A 26,756-nucleotide genomic window follows, 5' to 3' on the forward strand; every position below is an offset into this window, starting at 1 on the left:
TTCAGCATGATAATGCACCATGTCACGAAGCAAAGGTCATCTCAAACCTTGGTTTCATGAACATGACAATGAGTTCATTGTTCCTTAGTGGCCTTCCCAGTCACCAGATCTGAATCCAGTAGAACACCTTTGGGATGGGGTAGAATGGGAGATTCACAGCATGAACGTGCACCTGAAAAAACTTGCAGTAATTGTGTGCTACCATCATGTCAACATGGACAAGAATCTCAAAGGGATGTTTCCAACATCTTGCTAATTCATTCATGCCATGAAGTATTGAGACTGTTTTGAGAGCAAAGGGAGGCCCTTCCCATTATTAGTATGATTAAATATAGGATGAGTGTATATTATAGAAACAGAAGATTTTTTATGTAGCTTATCATGTGGTAAGATTAATGTTTATAGTATTGTATTACAATGGTTGTGATTTTTACAGACAGATAACAGTCAGCTTAATGATCAGAACATGGATAATTTGTTCAGTATGAACTTTTATTAAGAGGGAAAAGGTTTTGTGCATTCAGGCAGAGACTGTGTCTACTTCTCCATTGATTCTTTGTGCTTTTGTGCCCATCATTTTGAGAAAGTGACAGATCATAATTGAATTTATGAACAGACCCTGCTACATAATTATATCGGTGGCATGGCTGTTTAAATATGAAGCCTATCTCAGAATACAAATTGAATAGTGGTTTACTTCTTCAGTGAGAAATTAGGTAAATTTACTTTCCGTTATTAAGATGTTTCTCTCCTCTAGAATGCTGTTCTGTTATCTTTGTACAGTGTGATTCACTTTTTTGTTTTGGCCTATGTACTTAATACTACTACTACTAATACTACTACTATTATTATTATTATTATTATTATTATTATTATTATTGCTACTATTGTTACTATTATTAGTAGTATTACTACTATGACTACTACTACTACTAATAATAATAATAATAATAACAGCCATTACTATATTATTATAATTACCCATACTTTTATAATAATAATAATTATTATTATTATTATTATTATTATTATATTGTAATTTTTGTTAATATTTTTTTATTCTTCCAGACACTTTTTTGGCACGTAACTAGTCCCGCACCATTTGCGTCACCGTCACAAAACATACCTCAAAATGTGTGCTATTACTTTTCTTAGAATGCCCATGTGTACTTTTCATGCATTTGTACTTTTCATGCAAAAATATGCATTTTTGGCCATTGGAATTCCCAATACACAGTAATGTAAAATGAGTCTAGAGGAGCAAAAGAGGCCATAAACTAATCACCCAACTATTGCAGCAATGTCATACATCAAAACGATCAGCTCAGTGAGGAGAATTGCAATAATGGGGGATAACAATACCCTCAACTCAGTGTGCAGAAATGTGTTATGGGTATTTTTAAGTACATGTTAACTCCCAAAATAAGTGGAATTACAAAAGTACTGCAACGTAGACATGTGACATATCAAAACACTCAGTTCAATGAGGAGAATTACATTATGGGTATTGACATGATGTGACATCACATGCACATTAACCTCCAAAATAAGTGGAATTACAAAATTACCTCAACATAGACACGTGACATATCAAAACACTCAGCTAAATGAGGAGAATTGCATTATGGGTATTCTAGTGATGGCACACCTGCAGCTTCATGTAAGTGTCAAATATTTCACAGGCAAACACCACTCACATTTTTTTCAGAAAATGTAAAATCTAGTTATTATTATTAGGGGCAGAGCACCAACGGTGCAAGGCACCTATTGTTCTACGGATTCTGCTTACAACATTGTCTAGGGCAGCCCATAGAACTGTGTGGTAAAAAGTTGTGAAATTTGTCACATAGCTTCAGGACAGATTCAGCTACAAATACACCAAATCTGGGCCCCAAGCTCCCAAAGCTCTAGCATCACCAACCGGTCAAATTTGGCCAAATTTCAAAGTGTATTTATGCCCATAGCTTTTTAACTGTGTGGGCAAAATTTTGATTCCAACTGTCCCTAGATTCCTTGGATCATACTGAGTTCAGTGAACCCTATGATGTCAATTTCCACCTAATTAGATTTTCGGCCATCTTGGATAATGTTTGTTTTTTTTTGTTTTTGTTTTTTTTTGCTACTTCTCCAACAAGTTTTGTCCAAATTTCACCAAATTTGGCCCTTAACGTCTTCAGACCCATCTGCACAAAAGTTATTGAATGGAATGTTGATCTTCAAAACTGCTCCCTTGTAACAAGCCAACAAATCCGTCAATGAAGCATCAGGAAGTAATACTGTTTCTCATTAACTGAGGCTATGCAAAATCATCAAATTTGGATCATATCATCTTAAGACCTGTCTGCACAAAATTCATCAGATGGACTTTTGATACTGAAATCCATTCTCCCACAATGTATCTGCAAAAGCAAAATACAGGTTCCTAAGTCATATCTCATTTACATATCATCACCAGACATTTTATGTATATTCAGGACCATGCCCTGAATGTACCCACGAAGTGTGCAAGGCTCCATAAATGCTGCTTGCAATTTAAATTTCTTCTTTTTCTTCTGCCTAGGGTGTCTATGGCAGCCCATAGATCTGTCTCATAAAAATTTGGCACACTGATTGGGGAGGCTCTATGGAGCATTCTGACCAAATTTGGGCCAAGTTCTTCCAATGCTCTCGCATCACCATCGGGTCAAATTTGCCCAAATTTACATTTATGTTCATAACTTTTTAACCCTATGTCCAAAATGTAAAAGCCAGTCATCTTTGGATTCCATGGGTTGAGACGAGTTCAACGCACCCTATGCTGTCAGTGCCTACACTCTGCCATATTATATTTCCTGCCATCTTGGTTTTTCTTTTAAACTGTTTTTTTTTTCACTACTTCTCCTACAAATGTATGACCTGAGGGTATACAACATATGACCTGAGGCTTTTACCTGAGGCTATGCAACCTATGACCTGAGGCTATGCAACAAATTTTGGGACAAATCATTCTTGAATCCCTTTGCCTATCATTATCTATCTAATTTTAGAATAACATAAGAAACATGAATATGTTATTCTACCAAAGTATTCTAACAAACTATAGTAGCCTGTGTGGCTGTTTGGAGGACTTCAATGACATGCCCGACCTCTCCTAATAATCCTGTTGATTTGGCTTAGTTGCTGAGACGTCAGTGTGTATGAGACATTAATAAAGTCTGTGAACTGATGGGAGCTGTTGTGAGAGGATAATTTGGGATGAGTGTGTAGTTGCATATGATGTAGAAATCTTTAAATGTCAACCATTCTGCTCAGTTGAATGTCTCATCAGAAGTTTTATGACTTTCTGTATGAGCTTGTCCTGCCTATGCCATACATATCTAAACTCCTGGATTGCTAGATGTTTACCCCACTAGCTGCACTCCTCCTTATTTAAGCATTTCAATATAATTGTCTGTATGAAGATAACAAGAGCACAAGACATTTTTAATAATCCTACATTGCATTTTTTTAAAAAAAAAAAAAATCCTATATCCTATTTGGTCCTGAAATGTCACTTTTTTCCATTGTGGTTTGAATAAAGCAAAATATGCTGGGCAACATGTGATTAGAGAGGGGGTATAGTCCTTTTTCTGGCTGTTTCTCTCCATTTCACATGGCAAGAGGTCTGGCTGGCTCATGTGGAAGCATGGCCCAATTGGACATTGTTAATGGAGCAGTTTCAGGTCACTTGGGAGCATGTTTCCCATTTTAGTAATTTTGCTTCCTTGTATTTGAAAGTCTTACTCTGTACTGAGTCTACCAGGACTCCAGTCTTGCCCATTACAGAAGATGAATTGGGCTACAGTTAAGGAAAAAGTAGGACGAATTGATCAAAATGTCAGGTGCCCCCTGTGATGCTTAGGTCTCCAAGAAGAAGGAAATGAAGAAGTTGATGTCAAGAAGCTTCCAGAGCCATGTTGTCTCTAAAAATGTTTCCCTTTCCTTAAACTCAAAAGATGTGTGGTGGGGACATGTTTTTGGGACAGTAGAAATGATTGAGGATGGTGCTACTTTTGTTGGCTGACATCGGCTCCAGAGGACTTTGACTAACTTAGAGAACACACAGTTGAAATGTGTGCCCTGGTTAAAACCAGGCAGAAAGATAGCGGAGCACCTTACCGTAAGTAATGCTTGGTCTGCTAGGTTATATTCATGAAGAGCAACTTTATTGTCCTTTTTAAATCTGGGCTGCCCATCAATATGGTCCTTTTGATTTTTATGTAACTCCTGGAAAGGGCCTCAAGAATAAAACACATGCAGTATTTGAATTATATATCATTCTTACCTTTTTCTTATTTGGCTTATATATTAAATACTTTAATTCCACATTGTATGTGCTGCTTCATGCAAATAAAGTGCACTTTTCTAGTTTTGCAACAACATAAAGAGTATGTGACATTTTATAAAATACTTTTAGTAACCATGTCGCCTTTTAAACATAAATAAATAAATAAATAAATAAATTCAATTTACTTTTTACATAGTATCACCTGCTTCGAATGTATCTGAACACAAAATATTTGATTATGATGCCTGATTCCGCTGCCTAAAGCAGCACAAAACAGCTTATTTATGTTTGCAGAGAATTGATGACATTTGACCTCTAATGTTTCTGGTTTAAAATAATGTGGTCTGCTGGACCACTGTGATGAAACTCATTAGTAGGACTAAGGCTTAGTTAGATGGCCCAGATAAAGGACCAGAAGTGATTTTTGAGCTCCCCAGTGCCAGATGTTTTGTGTTCTCTGTGTAATCATTTGGCACCTTAGTGCCCTTCTGATATCCAACCCTTCTCCCCATGCAGCTACACACCCACAGACAGAGAGAGAGAGAGAGTGTGTGTGTGTGTATGTGTATGTGTGTGTGTTGGCCTATATTAGTGTTCTATTCAAGACTATGCTTTAACTCTCTCTCCCTTTGTGTCCTCTTTCTTCCATAGATGGAGAAGAGACAGGTGTGATGGACAGCCTGATGGAGGCCCTGCAGTCTGGTGCAGCCTTCCGTGACCGCAGAAAAAGAACGCCACGCGCTGGTATGAGTCCAGCCAATTCAAATCCTATAACTTCCTCTCTGACATATCTGTTTCAACACTAAACAGGCATTTCTGAAAGGAATCAAGTATCTGATGAAAAATGTGTTAAAGCATTTACTTATTTATCACCCATCCTTAAAGGTTATTTCTGATTAATAAATCACTCCAGTCTCTGTTTGATATGTTGCACACTGATAGATTTATTGCATTGCATTATCTCTTCTTTCTCTCTCCTGATCAAAAGTCCACGTTCCCACATGCCAGACAGGTCTAATCAAAGGGCATGAATAAGTGAAGTGACATGCTATATAAAACTTGTCTGTCACTCAGTGAGGCTGTGATGCCCTCAGCACTGCCCCTGACAGAGCCTGCTAGGCAGATGCCACTGGGGAGGGCAGAATACTCTCACTCCTTCTGACATCCTCTGCTCTGCTTCTTCTTTTTCTGACATCTGTTTGACTAAGACTGACATAAGGCAAGAGATGAGGCAGAGAAAAATCTGGACGAGCTCACTGACTTTGTCTCTAGCAATCTCTTTCTTTTATTACATTCATTTGCTTCACTCTCCACTGTAAAACTAATTTATTACTCCTGACCTGAGATGGTCCACATGTTAAAGAAATTTAACTGAGCTGGATCGAGGTGTTGTGCTCTAATTAAAGCTTTTGATACAGGGGATTGATTTGTTCATTTTTGTCTTAAATAATGGATATAGGTGACTGAGCAATCCACTATACTGAAAACATCACGTGTATTAGGATTGATCCTGAAATTCTATTATTTATCATTGTCTTTTTATTAGAATTTGTCCTAAAAAACAGTGTTTTGCCAACCTTACCAAACCTGTGCGGTAACCTTAGTGTGTACTGTCTGTACAGTAAGTGTCCAACTGTCATTTCTCTACGGAGATGGAGCATGGCAGCATGTTAATTCCTTGAAACTTTGGTTTCAAGGGTGGTTGTCTTTGACCATCTACTGTATTGCTAGTCATTTACTTATTTTCCTTATTTGTAAATGAATTACACCAAGTGCACACAAATACTTGTTTTATTCTTTGCCTTAACCTATTTTGGAAAATCTGTGACAGCTGTCTCTCTCTCTCTCTCTCTCTCTCTCTCTCTCTCTCCCTCTCTCTCTCTCTCTTGCTTTCTTTTCTATTGCACATGCTTGAAAACACTTGTTAGTGTACAAAATCCACACAGTCGCTTATCCTGCAATTCTATCACAGGAATACTGCATGCCTGTTTCCATGTTTGCAGAATTTACATACTTTGCCACAGTTTGCATGTTTGCAGAAATCAGCTATATGCGTTTACACATGGCTTTATTTGAATGTGTTTGAGCATGTATTTTCATCCACCGGGATGATAGCATAGCATATGAATGCCATCATTAAGTGATGATGTAATGTCTAATAGAACTGGTGAATCAGTTAAAACAGTTAATTGTAATTAACTATACGAATGAACCGGTTCACAGAAAAGTATTGGACTTCCCATTGCTACGACTCAACCTTCAAGAGCATACATCATCAGGCAGCAGCAATATAGAATAGTCCCTTACAACCACGACAGAGGCTTGGGACATCGTTGACATTACTGAATATAATTGCTAGTTTTTGCTATAGTAGCAAATTATAGCAAATGATCAATTTAACACACACACACACACACACACAGTCATGTGAAAAAATAAGTACACCCCATGGAAAGTGTTGTCTTATTTATTTATTTATTTATTTTTAACATATTTGGACAAGCAAACATTTGATCATCTTTGAAACAGTGCATATTAATGAAGTTGATATACTTGAACAAAACAACAAGGAAAGTTAGCTCATCAGCATTAAGAATTGGAAAGCCAGATTGGAATTAGCAAGCAAAGAAATACAGAGATGAGCCACTACCAAAGTGATGAAAACGCCAAAGTGTGGAGAAAGAATGGATCTGCTCATGATACAAACCATAGAAGTTCATCAGTCAAGCACAGTGAAGGTATAGTCATAGCTTGGGCTTGCATGGCTGCTTCTGAAACAGGCTCACTAATCGTTATTGATTATGTAAACCATGATAATAGCAGCAGACTGAATTCAGAAATTTCAGGAATGTTTTGTCTGCCAATTTACAGAGAAATGCAACCAAATGACTCAGGAAGAAGTTTATCATGCAGCAAGACAATGATCCAAAACACACTGCCAACTCAACAAAGGACTTTATCAGGGGAAAAAGTGGAAGGCTTTAGACTGGCCAAGTCAATCACCAGACCTTAACCAGTTGAGCATTTAATTCAATTAATTAAGAGGAAACTGAAGGGAGAAACGCCATGAAACAAACAGCTGACTGTGGTAAAAGCCTGTAAAAGCATAAAAAAGAAGAAACCAACAATTTGATGATGTCAGTGAGTAACAGGCTTGATGTTATTGCAAGCAAAGTATATGCAACCAAGTATTAAGCGTTATTTACTTTAATTTACTTTGACTTATCTGTTCCTATACTTTTGCTCACCTAAAAATTGGGTGGTGTGATACAAAAGGTTCTATGTTTTATTTTGTTTAACAAACCTAGATGTAAATAACAGGAAATAAAAGCTGAAAACCTAAATTCTAACAAAAACAAACAAGCAAACAAAAACAAACAAACAAACATGCACAACCAGGTGGAACAAGCTAAGGGCACTGTCCAATAACTGTTGAAATGCTTTTTTTGTTCATCTCTTCATGGATGTGCTCATAAAGCTCAAACAGCATGGCTTCAGGACCCTGCTGCTGAGTATTCAACTGGTGAATCTCCACTCCCTTGCCAACAAAACAGATGAACTACTTCTCCTCACCTGAACTCACAAGGACTTTTCCAGCTCTGCTGCTTTATGCTTCATGGAAACCTGACTGAAAGAAACCATTCCAGACAGCGCATTACATCTGCCGGGTTTCCAGCTGTACAGAGTGGATCGCATCGCGGAGTCATCAGGGAAAACAAGAGGTGGTGGATTATGTTTATCAATGAAGGTTGGTTCAGAGATATAACAATGTTGCAGATGTTCTGTCCTAATTTTAGAAGCGCTCTTGATCAACTGCAAGCCTTTTTATTATTAAATATGAGTGTTTTCCTCGTTCATTCTGGTGAGTGTTTATATCCCTCCTCAAGCCTGCACGAGCATTGTGCTGCAAAATCTGGCTGATCAAATTACAGACATTACAGCAACAACACCCGGACTCAGTTATTATTATTCTGGGAGATTTTAACAGAGCAAACCTCACCTGTGAAATACCTAAATACAGACAGCACATTTCATGCCCCACCAGGGACAGAAACATACTGGGCCACTGCTACACTACAATAAAGGACGCATATCACTCTGATCACTGTCTGTTTATCTTCTCCCAACCTACAGGCAGAAATTTAAATATGCCAAGCCTGTACTAAGGACTGTAAAGAGATGGACCAGTGAAGCAGAACAAGAACTACAAGTCTGTTTCGACTGCACTGCAAGGACATGTGTGTTCCCACCAGAACTTATTTAGCTTACAACAACGAAAAACCATGGTTTACAGCAAAACTCAGACAGCTTCATCAGCCCAAAAAAGAGGCTTACAGAAGTGGGGACAATGTCTTGTACAATCAGGCCAAAAACACATTGACAAAGGAGATAAGAGTGGCTAAGAGAAGCTACTCTGAAAAGCTGAAAAAATAGTTTTTAGCCAATGACCCTGCATCAGTTTAGAAAGGCCTGAAAGACATCACCAACTACAAGACATCAGCCCCTTTATCTGTTGGAAATCAACAACTGGCTGATGACCTGAATCATTTCTATTGCAGATATGAAAAGGGCAATCTCACACCCCACACCCTATCTGACCTTCTCACAACACAACCATTAACACTTCTTGCTCTCCCCCTACTCCTGCTACTCAACCTGCACTTAGGATCTGTGAAGAGGATGTGTGCTGGGCCATCCAGAAAGAGATCATCAGGAAAGTTAAAGACCCAGACAGTGTTTCATCCACCTATTTGAAAGTCTGCACTGAACAGCTGTCACCCATCTTCACCCAGATCTTCAACAGATCACTGGAGCAGTGTACAGGCCCTTCATGCTTCAAATGCTCCACCATCATCCCCGTGCCAAAGAAACGCAAGATCACTGGACTAAATGACTACAGACCTGTTGCTTTGATGTCTGTGGTCATAAAATCATATGAGAGACTGGTGTTGGCCCACCTGAAGGACATCAATGGACCCTTACTGGACTCCCTTCAGTTTGCTTATCAAGCAAACAGGCCAGTGGATGATGCAGTCAACAGGGGACTGCATTGCATCCTGAAACACTTTGACAGACCAGGGATTTATGCAAGGATCCTATTTGTGGACTTCAGTTCGGCTTCCATCATCTCAAATTTCCTCCGGTGTAAACTGACCCAGCTCTATGTGCCAACTGCCATCTGTCAGTGAATCACCAGCTATCTGACAGACAGGTAGCAGCTAGTGAAGCTGGGAAAATTTACATCTAGCACCTGCACAATCAGCACTGGCAATCCTCAGGGATGTATGCTCTCCCCACTGCTCTTCTCCCTCTACACAAATGACTGCACCTCTACAGACCCCTCTGTCAAGCTCCTGAAGTTTTCAGATGACACCACAGTCATCAGCCTCATCTAGGATGGTGATGAGTGTGCATATAGAAGTGAGGTTGAACAGCTGGCTGTCTTGTGCAGTCAAATCAAACTGGAGCTGAACACTCAAAACAGTGGAGATGATTGAGGAACTCTCCAGCACTCCCCAAATCTGGACAGCACTCTGGTCGTCGTGGAGTCCTCAGGTTCCTGGGCTCTACCATCTCACAGGATCTGAAGTGGGATAGCCATATAGACTCCATTGTGAAAAGGCCCAGCAGAGGCTGTACTTTCTTTGCCAAGTAAGGAAGTTCAACCTGCCACAGGAGCCTTTGACCCAGTTTTACTCAAGTGTCATTGAGTCTGCTCTGTTCACTTCAATAAGTGTCTGGTTTGGTTCAGTTACTAAATCGGACATGAGAAGACTACAACAGACAGTCTGGACTGCTGAGAAGATCATTGGTGCTCCTCTGCCCTCCTTACAGGAACTGTACTCCTCCGGAATGAGGAAATGGCCAGGAAAAATCATCTCGGACCCCACTCACCCTGGTCACAACTGCTGCACTCTTGCTGGTGGGACAGAGCACTGAGCACCAGAACATCCAGACATAGAAGAAGCTTTTTCCCACAGGCCAGCTCCCTCATGAACAATTAACGGCCGCCAAGGACCCTCCTAGTGCAATATTATTTCACTGTGAATAGACTCATATGAAATTGTAAATTCACTCCTATTAATTCTATTACTTGTATATAACCTCACCTTCTGTAAACTGCATTACCCCTTGCATTGTAAAATTCCTTGTTTATATAAGCACACTTGGCAATTATGCTTATTCTGTTTCTGATAATACAAAGTTGTGCTTCCCGTATTGTAATAACCACCACATAAAAAGTAGGCTCTGTATATTTAATGAAGATTACTCCTTATATTCCCTGATTCACGATGAGTACATTGTCCCATGCTATTTGATTTCCAGCAGAAATCATTTGACCTCTAAAATTTTCTGAAAGGGGGCAGACAGCCGTGTGTGTGTGTGTGTGTGTGTTTGTGTGTGTGTGTGTGTCCTTCCTTCCTGAAGAGTCCTGGTGACCTGGAGAAGTCAATTGAGCAAGCGCTATAGAGGTCAGACTTCGATTTTTTGTCCATGGCTATCTTGCACAATGTGATTGATTTGTGTATAGGCCAGCCTGATGAGACATGGGCCACCTAACTACTAACTCTTTCTATCTTTCTGCTCTTTAGCAAAACAAACATGCCAAATGATGTTTGGTGAAACATATTTCTTTTATGACGCAGGGAAAGTAGACCAACACTCAGGTTTAACCAGTGTTATTTAAAAGTGATAGAAATATTTTTAATGGTAAGTCGAAGAACAACTCTGACTTGCCATTAAAAATATTTCTTCCTTTCATAAACTGCAGTGGCCAACCAAAGTGTGTAGACTCATACAAATGTGCTAATTTTCTATATCAGATCAATTTACAAAAGCAAATATTTCTCCGCAGTACATGATTGAGAGTTTGAGCTTGATTTCCCTGCTGGCATAAGGTGTTCGTAATGAGTCATGAGTGATTTTGAAAAAGCCAAAGCTATAACTTCAGGAGCTTATGACCACCTCAGATACAGTGCTCTCCACTAATAGTGGCACCCTTGTTAAATATGAGCAAAGAAGGCTGTGAAAAATTGTCTTTATTGTTGAACCTTTTGATCTTTTGTTCAAAAAGTTAACAAAAATACTGTTCTCTCATGAATATCAAACAATTGCAAACAAAACACAGGTCTATAAAAAATATCTTTGTTAAATATAGGTGTGCAACAATTATTGGCACCCTTTTAGTCAATACTTTGTGCTACCTCCCTTTGCCAAGATAACAGCTCAGAGTCTTATCCTATAATGCCTGATGAGGTTGGAGAATACATGGCAAGGGATCTGAGACCATTCCTCCAAACAGGTTCTCTCCAGATCCTTCAAATTTCAAGGTCCATGCTAGTGGACTCTCCTCTTCAGTTCACTCCACCGATTTTCTATGGGTTTAAAGTCAGGGGACTGGTATGGCCATGGCAGGACCTTGATTGTGTGGTCAGTAAATCATTTTTGTGTTCATTTTGATGTATGTTTTGGATCATTGTCCTGCTGGAAGATCCAACCACGACCCATTTTAAGCTTTCTGGGAGAGGCAGTCAGATTGTCATTTAATATCTGTTGATATTTGATATTTGATCATGTTTGATACATGCCATGTATCCTAACAAATTGTCCAGGTCCTCTGGCAGAAAAACAGCCCCAAAACATTAAAGAACCACCACCATATTTAACCATGGGCATGAAGTACATTTCCATATGGCTACTTCTCTGTGTGCATGGTGTTTATTGCCAAAAAGCTCTATTTTGGTTTCCCATTTCCCAATAGCATTTGAAGTCCTAGTAGTGTCTGGCAAACTGAAGACACTTGAGTTTGTTTTTGCATGAGTAGAGGCTGTTTTCTTCCAAACAAGTTGTGGTGATGTAGGTGACTTCGGATTGTGGTTTTGGAGACTTTCTGACCCCAAGACACAACTAATTTCTGCAATTCTCCAGCTGTGATCCTTGGAGATTTTTTGGCCACTCGAACCATCCTCTTCACAGTGCATTGAGACACTATAAGCACACGTTCAATTACAGGTTGATTCATAACATTTCCAGTTGACTGGAACTTCTCAATTATTGCCCTGATGGTGGAAATGAGCATTTTCAATGCTTGTGCTATTTTCTTATATCCACTTCCTATTTTGTGAACCTTTTGCTGCACATCACAGCTATATTCCTTGGTCTTACCCATTGTTATGAATGACGAAGGGAATTTGGCTACCTCATATTTATAGCCCTGTGAAACAGGAAGTCCATTTCCTGTTCCTAGTCACCCAGGTGTACGAAAAAATTTAAAATATCAATACGAATATATTTCAGATATATTTTCTAATATGAATTCCTAGTGCCAATAATTGTTGCACACCTATATTTAACAAAGATATTTTTTGGATAAACCTGTGTTTTGTTTGATTTCCTTGAGAGCTGGGTATTTTTGTAAATTATTTAAATAAAAGATCAAAAGGGTAAACAATTAAGACAATTTTTCACAGCCTTCTTTGCTCATATTTAACAAGGGTGCCAATATTAGTGCAGGGCACTGTATATCGTATGCCTCATAATGTTACAAAGGAAAATCCATATTCTCAGTTTCAAGAGGGTGGGGGAGATTGGGTATTCAGAACACTGTATTAAAGCATATTCACAGCATATTATTTTCAGAGGGTTATAATAATAATTCATCAATATGAATTCACCATTATGAAGAAGGAATAGTGGTGACTACTTCACTTTTCACAGCCATTTGTTGTGTGCTTTCCCATATGTGAGGTGTCTTTAACCAAAAACAAATAGAGATGTCAAATTTGATGTCTCCAGGCATATGAGATAGGAATTAATATTTTATATTGAATATATTGTTGTAAGAGGAAAGGAATGGGTCCGAAGGACTCACGTTTTATGGTGTCAGCATAGGAGTATTGAACATTTCACTGAATTAGATTTGATGAATGTTAAATATCAGTATATGCTTGAATGTTATGTACTACCCTATAGTAAGACATCCCAACAACATTTAGCTACAGTACAGTATAATGTCAGTGGCGTTTGGTATGGAAAAATACATATTTAATCTATTGTAATATGTAATAACATTATGTAATAAACCACAAATTACAGTTTGTTGCAAGTTGTAGATTACTACTATAGAGAATGTTTTATCACCTTAAAGAGATGCTGTGTCCAGCTCATCTATGATTATGCTCATTGCTAAAAGCAGAGGCAGGTTTTGCGGAAGTGAAACTCCATTTAGGTTACAGAGCTTGTAGGTTACAGAGCAGATTTTTTCCCCCAACTGTTTACATTCACTGTGTTTGCGTGAATACTCGGCCAGACATGCATTTTGACATGATGTGTGGGTGTGTATTTATTTGCCTGTCCAAGCATAATAAGCTGCTAAAGAGAACTCAATTCAGTACTCGCACGAGGAGGTGGCTTTCTACGCACGTGTTCCAAGTGTGTGCGCACAGAAAGTCCCCTGGTCAGGCAGGGTGACGTTCATTAATTTCTTGATATCTTAATTTTCTGTTGTTATTAATTTTTTTTATTTTTCTTTTCATGTTACACATGACGCAGACTCAACTGTACTCAGGAAAAAAAAAAGAGTCCAAAAAGTCTGAGTCTGTGTCAAGTTTACAAATTTACTCGAGTGCATGACAAGTCCAAGTTCATTCATAATTGGACTCAAGTCCCAGTCCGGGATCGAATACCCCAACTCTACTGAATAGGCAATTAGTGACGCACTTAGATGGCACACTTGCAGCTAGTTATCTAGCTAGCTAGACCACAGTATGAAATAAACTTTCTAATCATAGTTAATAGCTGAGTAGGATGGAGGTGTGCAGTGGTAAGCAACTATTAACTATTTTAAGATAAGACAATGCTAGTGTTCATTGTTATAGTTCAAGGCCTAAATCTTTTTTTCTCATGAATGAATCAACAGTTATTCTTATGGATTGTCAAGATGCAGGTTACAAATAAGGAAAATATGTGAATAGCAATAGATGGGGAAAAAATGCACCCTTAAAACCACACACTTCTGAGATTTCAGGTGTTTCTCAAAGGTAGTGAACAAGTAAAGAAAAATCTGTGGCTATCTTAAGCCATGGAAAAAAGGGCAAATAAAGCTTATATAAAAAGTTAATATGCTGTAACACAGCATCAAGTAATTTAAATACATTAAATAGAAATCATTGTGAATAAATTCCCATATCATAGGAATTTCTCATATATTGAATTTTAACAGTGTGAATACCTACCCTGTAAGGCTGTAACAATATGGCACATCATATAACCTATATGACAGATATGAAGTTCTTGGTTCGATATGTCTGTGCATTAAACAGTACATTCAACAGACTGCATGATAAAGTAGGCTGTTCATCATAAAATGCCACTTACATACACGAAGTGCAATAAACATTTAAACTTGGTCAACAGCCCACAATCTGTCCTCTGAAAAGTAGTGTCCTCTATGTCTGGAATTGGGAGACATTCCTTCTCCTAAGCACTCCGTTTTTCATTAGTCACAATGTTAGCAAATTAGCATAATAGCATATTAGCTAAAAAAAAAAAAATAGCAATGGCTTTGGTCAGCATCAAATCATCAGAAGGTATAGTTCACTTGCTGCCTAATATATCCTACCCCTTGAAAGGTACCGCTGTATTCAGATAATCAATGATATTCACTTCACCTGTCAGTGGTTATAATGTTATGGCTGATTGGTGTATACACAGCTAACAGTTATTGGTTCCCAGAATGTTCCTAGAATATATATATTTAAGGTTTGTTTTTTGGTTAGATAGGATAACAAATCAGCAGTGATATACAGGAATGGATGACATCTGTGCAGAATAACTACTGAAACATGCAATACACTAGGTTTCCTCAAGTACTGTGCTGCCTTCATCTTCTCTAGATGTACCTCCTGCAGTGTGTCAGGTCAACATTCTATATGGCTTTGCACACTGACTGTAGCATTCACAGATTTTGCCCACTAAGGTGTGATATTTGATGGGTGTGCATCCACATGCACATCTCTCTGAAGAAATTAGCACACAAGAGGTGGCATCTTCATAAGTCCAGAACTGATTTTTCTTACCATGTCCAATACTTTTTTTCTCTGTATTTCCACTTTATTTCACATAACTTTATTTATGGACTTTAATGAATTCTTTATATTTCCCTATTTCTTGAGTTAATACTTATGTCTGGTGAAAATTTCATGTGAATAGCCTCATTGGAAATATATTTAATACTTATTTCCCCCACTGCAAATCCCCCACGTTCACCCATACACACCCATTCCCAGTTCACTATACATGAATTTTAATTAGCAGGAAAAAAGTAGCATTTAAGAATAAATTAGCATTTAGGAATTCCTTAAATGCTAATTCCTAGCAAATGCTAATTCCTAGCATATATTCCTAGCATTTAGGAATAAATTAGCATTTATAGTTCAGACTTTGTTGTATACTTACAGTGCCACTAACTATCTAAGTGTTACCTTCTTGTCCGATACCAGTCACAGAACCAGAATTTGAACCCTGCTCTGGCTGATTTCCTCACATCTGGGCCTAGGAAGAAGTCACACTGACACCATCATTAAGCGAATGCTTCTTAGTTTTAATATTCAGAAAGCATAGTATATATACACACAGAAACATTGATTCAAAGAATGAAAAATGTCAATTGGAATAGGTCACAGATAAAATCAGAACATCTATTACATAGGTTTGAGTGATTTAAAAACTAAAGACAGCTATTCTACCAGAGGCAAAGAAGAAGAAGAATCTAGAAAGAGAATGAAAAAGGGGGTGATTATGAATGCTCAAAACAACACATTCCCAGAACACAAAACCAATTCTGTTCCGGTCATCATGACACAAACTAGACCTACAAAATACAGACACAGAGTCAGTGCCTTATCACTAAGAAATGGAATTTTCTTGTGACTAGTATTAAAACTTATTATTACTGATAAGGCTTATTTTTTTCACTGGTGTGGTAGCTCCTTCTTATAAATAATAAATAACAGTTTTTCTAACTTCCACCTTAGTTTGAAATCCCCTCTCTCACATTAAATCATTACCTGCCTGTCTTTCATTTCGCCATCCATTCCCATATTCATGGAAATACAGTGGGGGAAATAAGTATTGAACGCGTCAACATTTTTTTCAGTAAATATATTTCCTATGATTCTATTCACATGAAATTTTCACCAGACTTTGGTATTAACTCAAGAAATGCACACATATAAAGAAATCCAAACATGAAAATCCATAATGACTAATCCATAATGACATAATGACTTGAATCACATTTTCAAGATGCTTCCTGAATGAATAAATTACTCGGCCGCAGTATTCAGGTGTGATTTTGGCCCATTCTTCTAAACATATTTTCTTTAAATCTTGTTCAATTGGATTGAAGTCAGGTGACTGACTGGGCCATTATAACACCTTGATTTTTTTTTTTTTCACTGAAACCAATTGAGCATTTCCTTTGCTGTATATTTTGGACCGTTGTCCACCTGGAAGGTCCACCCACATCTCATCTTCGTCATCCTGGTGGATGGCAGCAGATTCTTCTCAATCTAAAGGGCTCCATTCATCGTTCCTTCAATTATATGTTGATACACAATGATGTGCAGTGCCATTTCTTCTCCAAACTTGTATAGTATGATCGCCAAAAAATTACATTTTGCTCTCGTCTGACCAGACTACACTCTCACAGTATTTCATAGGCTTGTTCAAATGAGTTGTAGCAAACTTTAAACGAGCTTCGACATGCCTTTTCTTTAGTAATGGAGTCTTACAGGGTGAGCATGAGCAGTGGAGTGCATTGCCTATTGTTTTCTCTGTGACGATGGCACCTGCTGGCTTCAAGTCTTTCTGAGTGGTCCTCTTGGGCTACTCTTCTGACTCCCTGGTCAGAAATTTTGCGAGGAGCTTCTGTGTATGGCCGGTTGACGATTGAGTGATGTTGCTTCCACTTGCGGATAATGGCCTCAATGGTGCTTACTGGAGGATTCAGAAGTTTTGAAATACACTACGTTTGTATCCGATTCCATCAATATGTTTTGCAACAGTAAGGTTGTGAAGGCCTTGGGAGGGCTCTTTGCTTTTACCCATCATGAGATGTTTCTTGTGACACCTTAGTAAAAAAAAAAAAGAAGCCTTTTTATAGACCATCAATTTACTAACCTAGCTGATGTTAATTCGCACAGATAGGAGGTATAATTACTTACAGATTTCAGCTGGTTCCTTGCCTTACTTTGCATTGGAGAACTGATTTTTCTTAGCATGTTCAATACTTTTTTTCCTGTCATTACACTTTATTACACTTAACTTTATTTATTGACGTTAATGTTGTGAATTCTTAATATTTTCGGATTTCTTGAGTTAATACTGATGTCCAGTGAAAATTCAATACTTATTTCCCCCACTGTACATCATCGATCAGGGTGGACACATTCCTTTATTTGATTGGGGAGAAACTACATTTGTGTTGTCCTAGAACTGATACACAACTTTTTTTGGAATGGAAATCTCCTTTATTGAAGTCTCATTCTCTTTTGGGCTTGCTCCTTCTCCTTCTGTTATCATACAGCACCACAATACAGCCTGTATATCTGACCCTGGAGTTCATTTGAATAGACTCGCTCAAAAGTGCTTGTTAAGAGAACCACTTAAGATAACTTTTTTAATGGAAAGACTCAACTGGCATCTTACATTGCACATCATGTTTATGTATCACTATATGTACTGCTCTCAATAAGAATAAATGTCTCTGGTCTAATAAATTTATCCAAATGCCCTCCTTCATCAGCTATCCTCCTATTATGAGCCATCTCTTCACATAATAGGAAAGCCGACAGCAACAATAATTGCTCTGATGTCCACGCTGAAAAGCCTCAGAGATGGCAGGCTGAGAGAAAAGGTGGGAAAGAATTAAGTGCTTTGTATTCCTCCAGGGCATGTGTCCTACATTTTTTATGTATAGCAAAGGGGAGATATGCCTCTTTCTTTGCTTAGGAATAATAATAAATGTAGCAATACACAGCCAATGTCCATCACACTGAAATGGGTTATTCAGAAGTAGACAGTAGGGGCTGCACACGTAACTGGCATATAGAAAAAAGGTGATTTCAGTGGAAGTAATCTGATTTTGAATGGGGTACACTTTAAAAGACTTGTTCTATTGGCCCTTTGTAGGGATGTCATGATACCAAAAATATAGTAGTCGGTACCGATACCACCAAAAGTAAACGATACTTGATACCAAAGTCGATACCACGATGTGGTTTAAAAAAAAATAAATAAATAAATTTTTTAAAAATGTAATTAAAAACTCTCCTGAAGGAAATCCTCCTCTGGCTTATACTGGCAAAAATAGAGAGAGAGAGAGATTTTTTAGTTATCAAACACTGTCTGGCAATGACTAATAAAACAGTGGAGGTTACAAACACTAAGGTGCACTCCTAAACGCACATGCATGCGTGCACACACACACACACATACGCGCACACACACACACACACACACACACACACACCTTATACTCTGAATGTAAGCATTAGTTTAAATTCACTGATATGGTAGCAGGCCAAAAAGATTTATTAAAAGCATTAACATTTGAATAATTATTTGTGACATTAGGCTACATTTTGCTGACAGGACACAGGCTGAATGGCGATACATGGTGGACCATTAGGAGTTAGTTTATAAGATTGCAATATGTTAGCATCATTAACAAATAGCTAGCTATCGCGTACATTACATGGAGCATAACGTTAGCTGGTTTCACGACCACAGTGCCATCTGCCTCAAACAAACATAACATAGGACCGTCTTTCAGGTGCTTCGCCAAATTCGAGGCATTTTCTTACTGTGTTAGAAATGAACGATAACATCGGTTGCACACCGGTTCAGAGCATCAACTATATGTTTGTTGTCATCTGCCTCAAATGCAAAGTATTTCCATATTTAACTCCTACTACCTTTCCTTACAAAGAGTCGGGGCGGAGCTAAACTTCTGTAGTTTTTCCTGTGTGCTTGTAGGTGTTCTTCTTCTTCTTTTGTGGACCGACTAAAACACTTACGCGTATTTACCGCCCCCATCAGTTCCGGAAGAATTGCAAACACGGTACCTTCCTTACCTACGGTACCAACGCTACTGCAGGAAAAACAAGTACCATCACGTTTTAAGAATGTTGGTACTGAAGTGTCGATTCTCGTGAAATCCCTAGCCCTTTCTGAGCCATTAAAAAGGTTACATGTCTAAAAGTCTTTGAATGTTTTAAAGAACTGGAAAGGGGCTTATTAGTTGGGGGAACTACCAGGGCATAATCTACAAGGTGCCCCACTGGGCAGGTCTTGGTTTAGGATTTGGTCATCTCAATGGAGCTACCTCTGGTACTATAGAGGGATGGATGGAAGCTGCCAAAAAACAGCTATTATGATCTCAAAATGATCATGATTTTCACATATAAGTACACACACACACACACACACACACATATATATATACCGATACATATATTGTACTTTGATATGTCAAGGTAATATTTCCATATTCTGACAGCAACGCTAACTCATTTTTAGAGATCTGACTGGCAACTGTGGATGCAGACCTTAAATGTTTAAGATAAAAGTGGAACTCATATGCACCCTGCATTTCAAGCTCTTTTTTTCTCTATGCCAGTTCAGTTTACAGACTTAGAACAATCTACACATTACTCAACAGACATTTGAGTGTTCTGTTTTGCAGTGGTGATAGGTTGGAGGTGAGTGGAGTGAGTGGGATGTTGTTTGAGATCGACCGTGTTGTGCTGTCACTGCAGAGAGGTGCTGGTGTGTGGGGCTGACTCTATAAAAGTCCCACACAATGACCTCTTAATTACATCTGTTGGCTATGCTAATCATTCTCTGCAAGACTCTAGGGCCTAAATCTTGAATATCATGCAGAATTACTTGCTTTCCCAGGCCCAGGATTGTTTTACTGAGTGTAGGACCCATGCTTCTTCTACTCCCATACCATTTCTCTAATTATTGCAGCTGAGAACTAGCCACTTTTATAACTTTTAGATCTTTCATTTTTGCCTGTTTTGAATTTGGCAGTCCATTATGTTTCTTTGGATGAGCAGGTGCTAACTAATTTCTGTTAGAACACAGCAACATAGTGAAATAAAATGGTTGATCTCATAGTCTCTGACAGAAAACTACAACTAGGTTTACCCTCTTTGCCATCACTTAGCTTACACAGAATGTTGCACAGAAGGTTGAACTGAAGGTTAATTTACCTGTCAAGATTGGCTGCATCACAGTATTTACAGTCCTTGCAGTATGAATCTTATAGAACTTGTAGAACTTACTAGCCAGGTGTTTAGTCAGCATCTTCAATCTTTTCCAGCCTCTCAAGGGTCTTCATTAAATGTGACATTAAGGCCACAGGCCTGAAGTTCTTGAGAGCACTGGGCCATACTTTCTTGGGCATAGGGACTATACAGGATGTCTTCCAGATCTTAGTCACCTTCTTCAGCCTCAGGGAGAGGTCAAAGAGATGCCAAAATACTCCTGCCAAAATACTCACACTTTAAGCACCTTCGGGTTGATGATGTCAGGTCCTCTGGACTTCTTAATCTAGGTCTTAGTGAGCTGTCGTCTCACCTGGCTAGTCGTGATTATTATGCCCAGGGTGGTTGTTGATATGGTGGGGGTGGAGATATGGAGAGGGGGTTGGTGGTGGTGGTTATGCTGTCTTTCTGGGTGTGGGAGCTGTATGATGTCATTCTCTGTCTTTGCATTGTCCACTGGTGAGAAGAGGTGGGCTGTGGCTGTCATGCCCCAATCTTGCGGTGCCACAGGGAGGCCTGCATAGAAGGAGGCAGCCGAAGTGTGAAGGGGGACAACCATCTTGGAGGTGTGAATGCATACATTTGAGGAGGTGGAGTGAAGTTCGGCCTATGTCGGTGAGTCAAACCTTTTCATAAACTGGTTTGACTCATTGGCATGACCCTTTGTCCCCTCAACTGTTCCTTCTGACCATTTCATGCCAGTAATGCTCCTCACTCCCACCCCACACCTCTCTTGAATTGTTCTGTTGCTGCTTCCCTTCAATCATATTCTTATAGCAGTCTTTAGCCCCCCTCAGCTCCCTCCTCAGCTCCTTCTGAATTCCCTTCTTGGCACCGTCAGTATCCCCGCCACAAAGGCTCTCTTCTTCCTGTTCAGCAGTGCTTTGATGTCCCTGTTGATCCAGGGCTTATTGCTGGGGAAACAGTAGAACTTCTTGGTCAGGTCAACACTCTCCTCACAGAACCTGATGCAGTCAGTTACACACTGAGTGAGACCTTCTGTGTCATCCCCATGATCTTCCTGAAACAACTCCCAGTCAGTTGTCCTGTAGCACTCCATCAGGGCCTCCTCTGCCTCCACAAAACACAGCAGTGCAATCCTGGTGGTGATAAGCTGTCTCCTAACAGGAGGCTTGTATGTAGGAGTGAGCTGTATCAGACAGTGGTCTGATTTGCTGAAGGGGAGGGGGAAGGGAGGTGGTGCTGTATTGTCTCCTTAACATTGGCATACAGCAAGTCCATGGTCTTATCCCCTCTAGTGTTGCAGCTTACATACTGTGTAAAGCTGGTTAGGGTCTTTCAGGTTTTAACTTGATTAAAATCTCCATTTATTGAGAAGAGTGAAATGTGATGGTAGAATGAATGATGTCACAAGCACATGCCATGTGTCCTTTGTCTTGCACAAAAAAGAGTTGCTAAAAGAGAGCTGCTATGCCATGCTGCCATTCACTGCAGTGCCGGAAAGAAAGACTCTGCACCTTTAGATTGAAGTAGGCATGTTGGATCAAAATAGACCCGAATTTCACTCAGGTGCTGTGGCGCGAGACCATTCAGTGCTTTATAGGTCAATAGTAGTATTTTACATCTACACTTACATTCATTGGATTTGGCAGATGGCCAAATAGAGAGAGACTTATACTTATCTCATTTATACAACTGTGCAGTTGAGGGTTAAGGGTCTTGCTCAAGGGCCCAGGAGTGGCAGTTTGGCAGTGCTGGGATTTGAACTAATAACATTTTTATTGTTTGATTTTACAATCAACCAATACATGTTTTCTTTGTTAGTTAAGCCTGAGGTCTTAAATATTTGACTGCAGCATTATCTGACTGATACCTTGTCTTGCATGCCTCAAATATGACAGGTACACAGAACTATTCTTACACATGACAGTGACAAACAAAATACCGCATCTTCTGAACTGCATGACAGCATGTCTACCTACAAACAACAGTATTCATGGGCATCACATGTAGAAATCAATACAGATCTAAAAGTCAGTACACAACAAGGACACTTTGCACTTGTGCAGGATGATTTGTCTATTTCTGAGAATGAGGCCAGAGAATAAGTTTTTCATGTGTGAAATCTTTTTACTGTCCACTTTATCTTGACATTATTTTTTTGATTTGGCTGTAATATAGTCAACTTACTGTTTTATTGACTGAGATATTTCAGACAGTGTTGCTTAAAATTGCATCAACCATACACTCACTGCTAAATAAAGATTTTTTTTTTGGTTTCTGCATGTCTATCTTGCTAGTTAAGGCCTGTATTGAGAGTCACTGAAATTCTTAAATTTAAAACTCACGTCAATTCTTACACAAGGAAAGTTCCTCATATTCAGAGTTGATTTACATTCACATACTTACTTCAAATCACTCTGTTAATCACACTCATGATCCAGCAACTTATAAAATGTGGAAAAAATGTGTGTGTGTGTGTGTGTGTAGCTTAGGCAGGGACGAAAAACACACGGTTAAGAAATAGCAACTGTCTGGACAGGCCATGAAAAATATTTATTTAATTTATTATATTGTGCAACAACAGTGTAATAGTGCCACGAGATACTAAATCAAGGTCAAGAAGATATGACCGATGCATGGAACTGCTCTTTGCTCAAGCCGATATCATGCAAGAAAATCTATTTAAATTAATGGTCAGTCAGGCATAACTGAGACATGCTTCTGTTTTTGGCAAACTCTGTCCCATGCAAACTGTCATGCAACTGTCCGAGTAGTGCTTAAGTTCATAGTTATTTGTGAGGCCTGAATACCAATTTGTGCAACTTTAGTCATCACTAGGTATGCATAACTCAACTCAACATCATAACATTTTATTTAGTTTAAATGATCATTTTTCAACCATAACTGAGATGAAAATAATTAGATGTATGTGTACTGTGAACCCTAAAAGTCAGCATGTGTAGTTTCTGCAGTATTTTGTGTTGCTAGAACTATATTTCTTCGTGACAGTGTATTGTACTTGGCTTTGTTTATATAGCATTGTGGATAGGAAAACTGCCACAAAGCAGTTTTCCTATCAACCCTTTCTTTTTATCATCATATGACTTGATACAGTTTCCTCACTGGTATTTGCAAAACATTGTGCTCATAATGGAGGACACCAGCTCTTTTCTGGGTCAAGCTGTTTGCATAGGTGCCGTATAGGGCAGGTTATGAAGTATTCTTGATTCAGATGCAAATTCAGTGGTTATCAGTTGCAGAAGCTGAAGAATAATGGCATGTACAAAACAGACAGCCCACAAGAGGAAATGAAAGAGTGCCTCTTTTTTCTGCTCTGCCGATTTCATATTAGATGCTATTATTTGCTTAGAATGGCAGCATATTTTCTCAGTAGCCTGACATATGATCATTTTATTGGACAGGAATAGACCTATATTAATGCAAAACCCCTTCAAAAAAGCACCACTGGCCCAGATAACAGGCTCTGCCACAACGCCTGTTCTCTCTCTTTTGTTCCAAACAGACAGCTTGACTCCGTAGGGTTTCTCCTTCCTGTCATGTTATTTGTCCTTACATATCACTTCCTCTAACCTTAACTCAGAGCTACACAATAATGATGAGTCTCAGAAGTAAACAGAAAGTGATCTTTCAGTGGGGGAGATCTTTTGACTACCCATGATCTTACCGAAATGCTGTCACATTAAATACTGAATGATCAGCCTGAAGTGAGAAAACTTTTAAGGTCTTAAACTATTTATTTTTAATGTACTAGGGCCATGCAACACCAGTGATTGGCTTCAGTTGTGAGTCTGAACTATATTTTAGGAAACATCAAAGATGGCTGCATCAATCTGAGCTTGATAAGCACCACTTTCCATCATATAAAACAACATTTTATATAATTCGGAAGCATCTATAAAAACAAATTTTGATTAGAATTAGATGCCTATTAGTTAATGCATATGGGTTTACAGTAATCTTCACTCTCCTTACCGCATCAATGGACCACTTTTTGGTTTTTGTACTAGCTCACATGTAAGGCTGTTAACAAACAACTGTATGAGTCAGATTTTTCCCTTTACCTCCCTGTGACTAACAAAGATAAAATAGAAAACTACCATAGTAATGTCTCAAGAAGAGATTTAGTCTGCTTATCATCTATGATGCTGTGGCAACTCTAGGCTGCGGCAGGAGGAACACAGACTCTCAGGAGGCAGGCGTGAGGGGGAAAAAAACATGTGCTTTTATATGTGGATATGTTTTATATGGGGTTATATATGTGGAGGAAGGTGGATGGTGAGGGTGTGAGGAATCTTGGAGCTGGATGTGAGTGGCGCAGTCTTTGCGTCGTGGGGAGCAGTGAGCCGGCTGGAGCAGACTCAAAAAGGACCTAGAGAGCATGGCGCTGGCAGCAGGTACCAGCTGAGGGGACAGTGTATCTTTGTCGGCACTGTCGTCATCCGCATCGCCTTCTACAAAGCACAAAGAGATGAGAGTCAGTATTACCAATACCGGAGACCTTTCTCACCTCTCTGTGCTGATGCAGCCTTTCTATATGCTCCCATCATTTGCAGGAGGGTGTGAAGCCGCCACTCCACTCATTGGCTGCCAGCCGTGTGTGCTTCTGCCGCCCCACTTTGCAGCCATGTACTTCCAAGCTGTCCACAACACGTGGAGTGCTGAAGCGGATCTGTCCATTCAGCACTCAGGCAGCAGTCGTGCGAGGAGCATGTCGGTTTATGTGCATGTGGGCTGCATTCCCACCGTCACAGATGCAGTACAGTAAAGTGCAGCTAAGAACAGTAGCTGTATGTTTTACAATTTTTTTCTTTGTTCAAATTGAAATAGAATATGATAATTGAATCAGGAGAGATAAATAACTTTATAATATGAGTTCCTGAGCCACTGTGACAGGGGTAATGGGTTGATACACAAGTACCATATGCCTGCTTAGGTATGCCCCATCATGCCCCAACTTTATTCACAAAAAAGTATTACTGCACAGTGGCAGGCAGGGGCCATGAGTGAATCATGGTATAGAGAATGTAAGAGAGTGAAAGATTCCAATATTATTCTTTAAAAGGATTCAGGAGAGAAGGAGTGATAAGTAAGATATTTCTTTGTTCTCTAATTTTCTGGGGTACTAGTGAATGGTAGATCATATTCAGTGAATTTGTACTTGTTGCAGAGTTTGTCTAATAAACCCATTGTTAGATTGTTTAGCTAAAGAAACTGTGTTAGCCGTTAGTGACTAACGGGAGGTATTTGTGTGTTTCTCTGTATTTTTTTGTAATTCAGACCGACGTATATAATTTCACAGTAAGTCACTCATGGAGTCTTCAATTTCATTGTGTAACATATAAATTGTTTTGTGTTTTAGCTTGCGTGAAAACACTATCCGGCTTGTGTCTAATGTGCTTGACAGGCTAAATAACAAAACACACAGATTATATAACAAAATACATAGAGAACATTATCTGCAAGTGAAAGCAACATCACTCCGTCATCAACCGGCTATGTACAGGAGCTCCTTGCAAAATTTCTGACCAGGGAGTCAGAAGAATAGTCAGAAGAGTAGCCCAAGAGGACCACTTGGAAAGAGCTCCAGAGACACTTGAAGCCAGCAGGCGCCATCGTCACAGAGAAAACAATAGGCAATGCACTCCACTGCTCATGCTCACCCTGCAAGACTCCATTACTAAAGAAAAGGCATGTCGAAGCTCGTTTAAAGTTTGCTACAACTCATTTGGACAAGCCTATGAAATACTGGGAGAGTGTAGTCTGGTCAGACGAGAGCAAAATGTAATTTTTTGGCCATCATACTATACAAGTTTGGAGAAGAAATGGCACTGCACATCACCCTGAAAACACTATACCAACAGTGAAGTTTGGAGGTGTAAGCATCATGGTATGGGGCTGTTTTTCATCACATGGTACTGGCAGACTTCATATAACTGAAGGAACGATGAATGGATCCCTTTACCGGGAGATTCTTGAGAAGAATCTGCTGCCATCCACCAGGATGACGAAGATGAGATGTGGGTGGACCTTCCAGGTGGACAACGGTCCAAAATATACAGCAAAGGAAATGCTCAATTGGTTTCAGAGAAAAAAAAGATGTGAATTTGGTCCGCGATCACTGATGAATCCTC

General features: G+C 39.1%; 1 protein-coding gene across 3 annotated transcripts in view; it reads left to right on the top strand.

Moving 5' to 3' along the window:
• The window catches only part of diaph2 (diaphanous-related formin 2), a 380,814-nt gene that overhangs the window by 327,446 nt on the left and 26,612 nt on the right, over nucleotides 1-26,756 (top strand). For all 3 annotated transcript variants that reach the window (XM_053630382.1, XM_053630381.1, XM_053630383.1), the window contains one exon: nucleotides 4,958-5,050. In XM_053630382.1, the coding sequence (XP_053486357.1) occupies nucleotides 4,958-5,050 (93 nt within the window). The remainder of the gene's footprint in view (nucleotides 1-4,957; nucleotides 5,051-26,756) is intronic.

Source organism: Ictalurus furcatus, chromosome 8 (genome assembly GCF_023375685.1).
Source record: "Ictalurus furcatus strain D&B chromosome 8, Billie_1.0, whole genome shotgun sequence".
NCBI classification, from domain to species: Eukaryota; Metazoa; Chordata; class Actinopteri; order Siluriformes; family Ictaluridae; genus Ictalurus; species Ictalurus furcatus.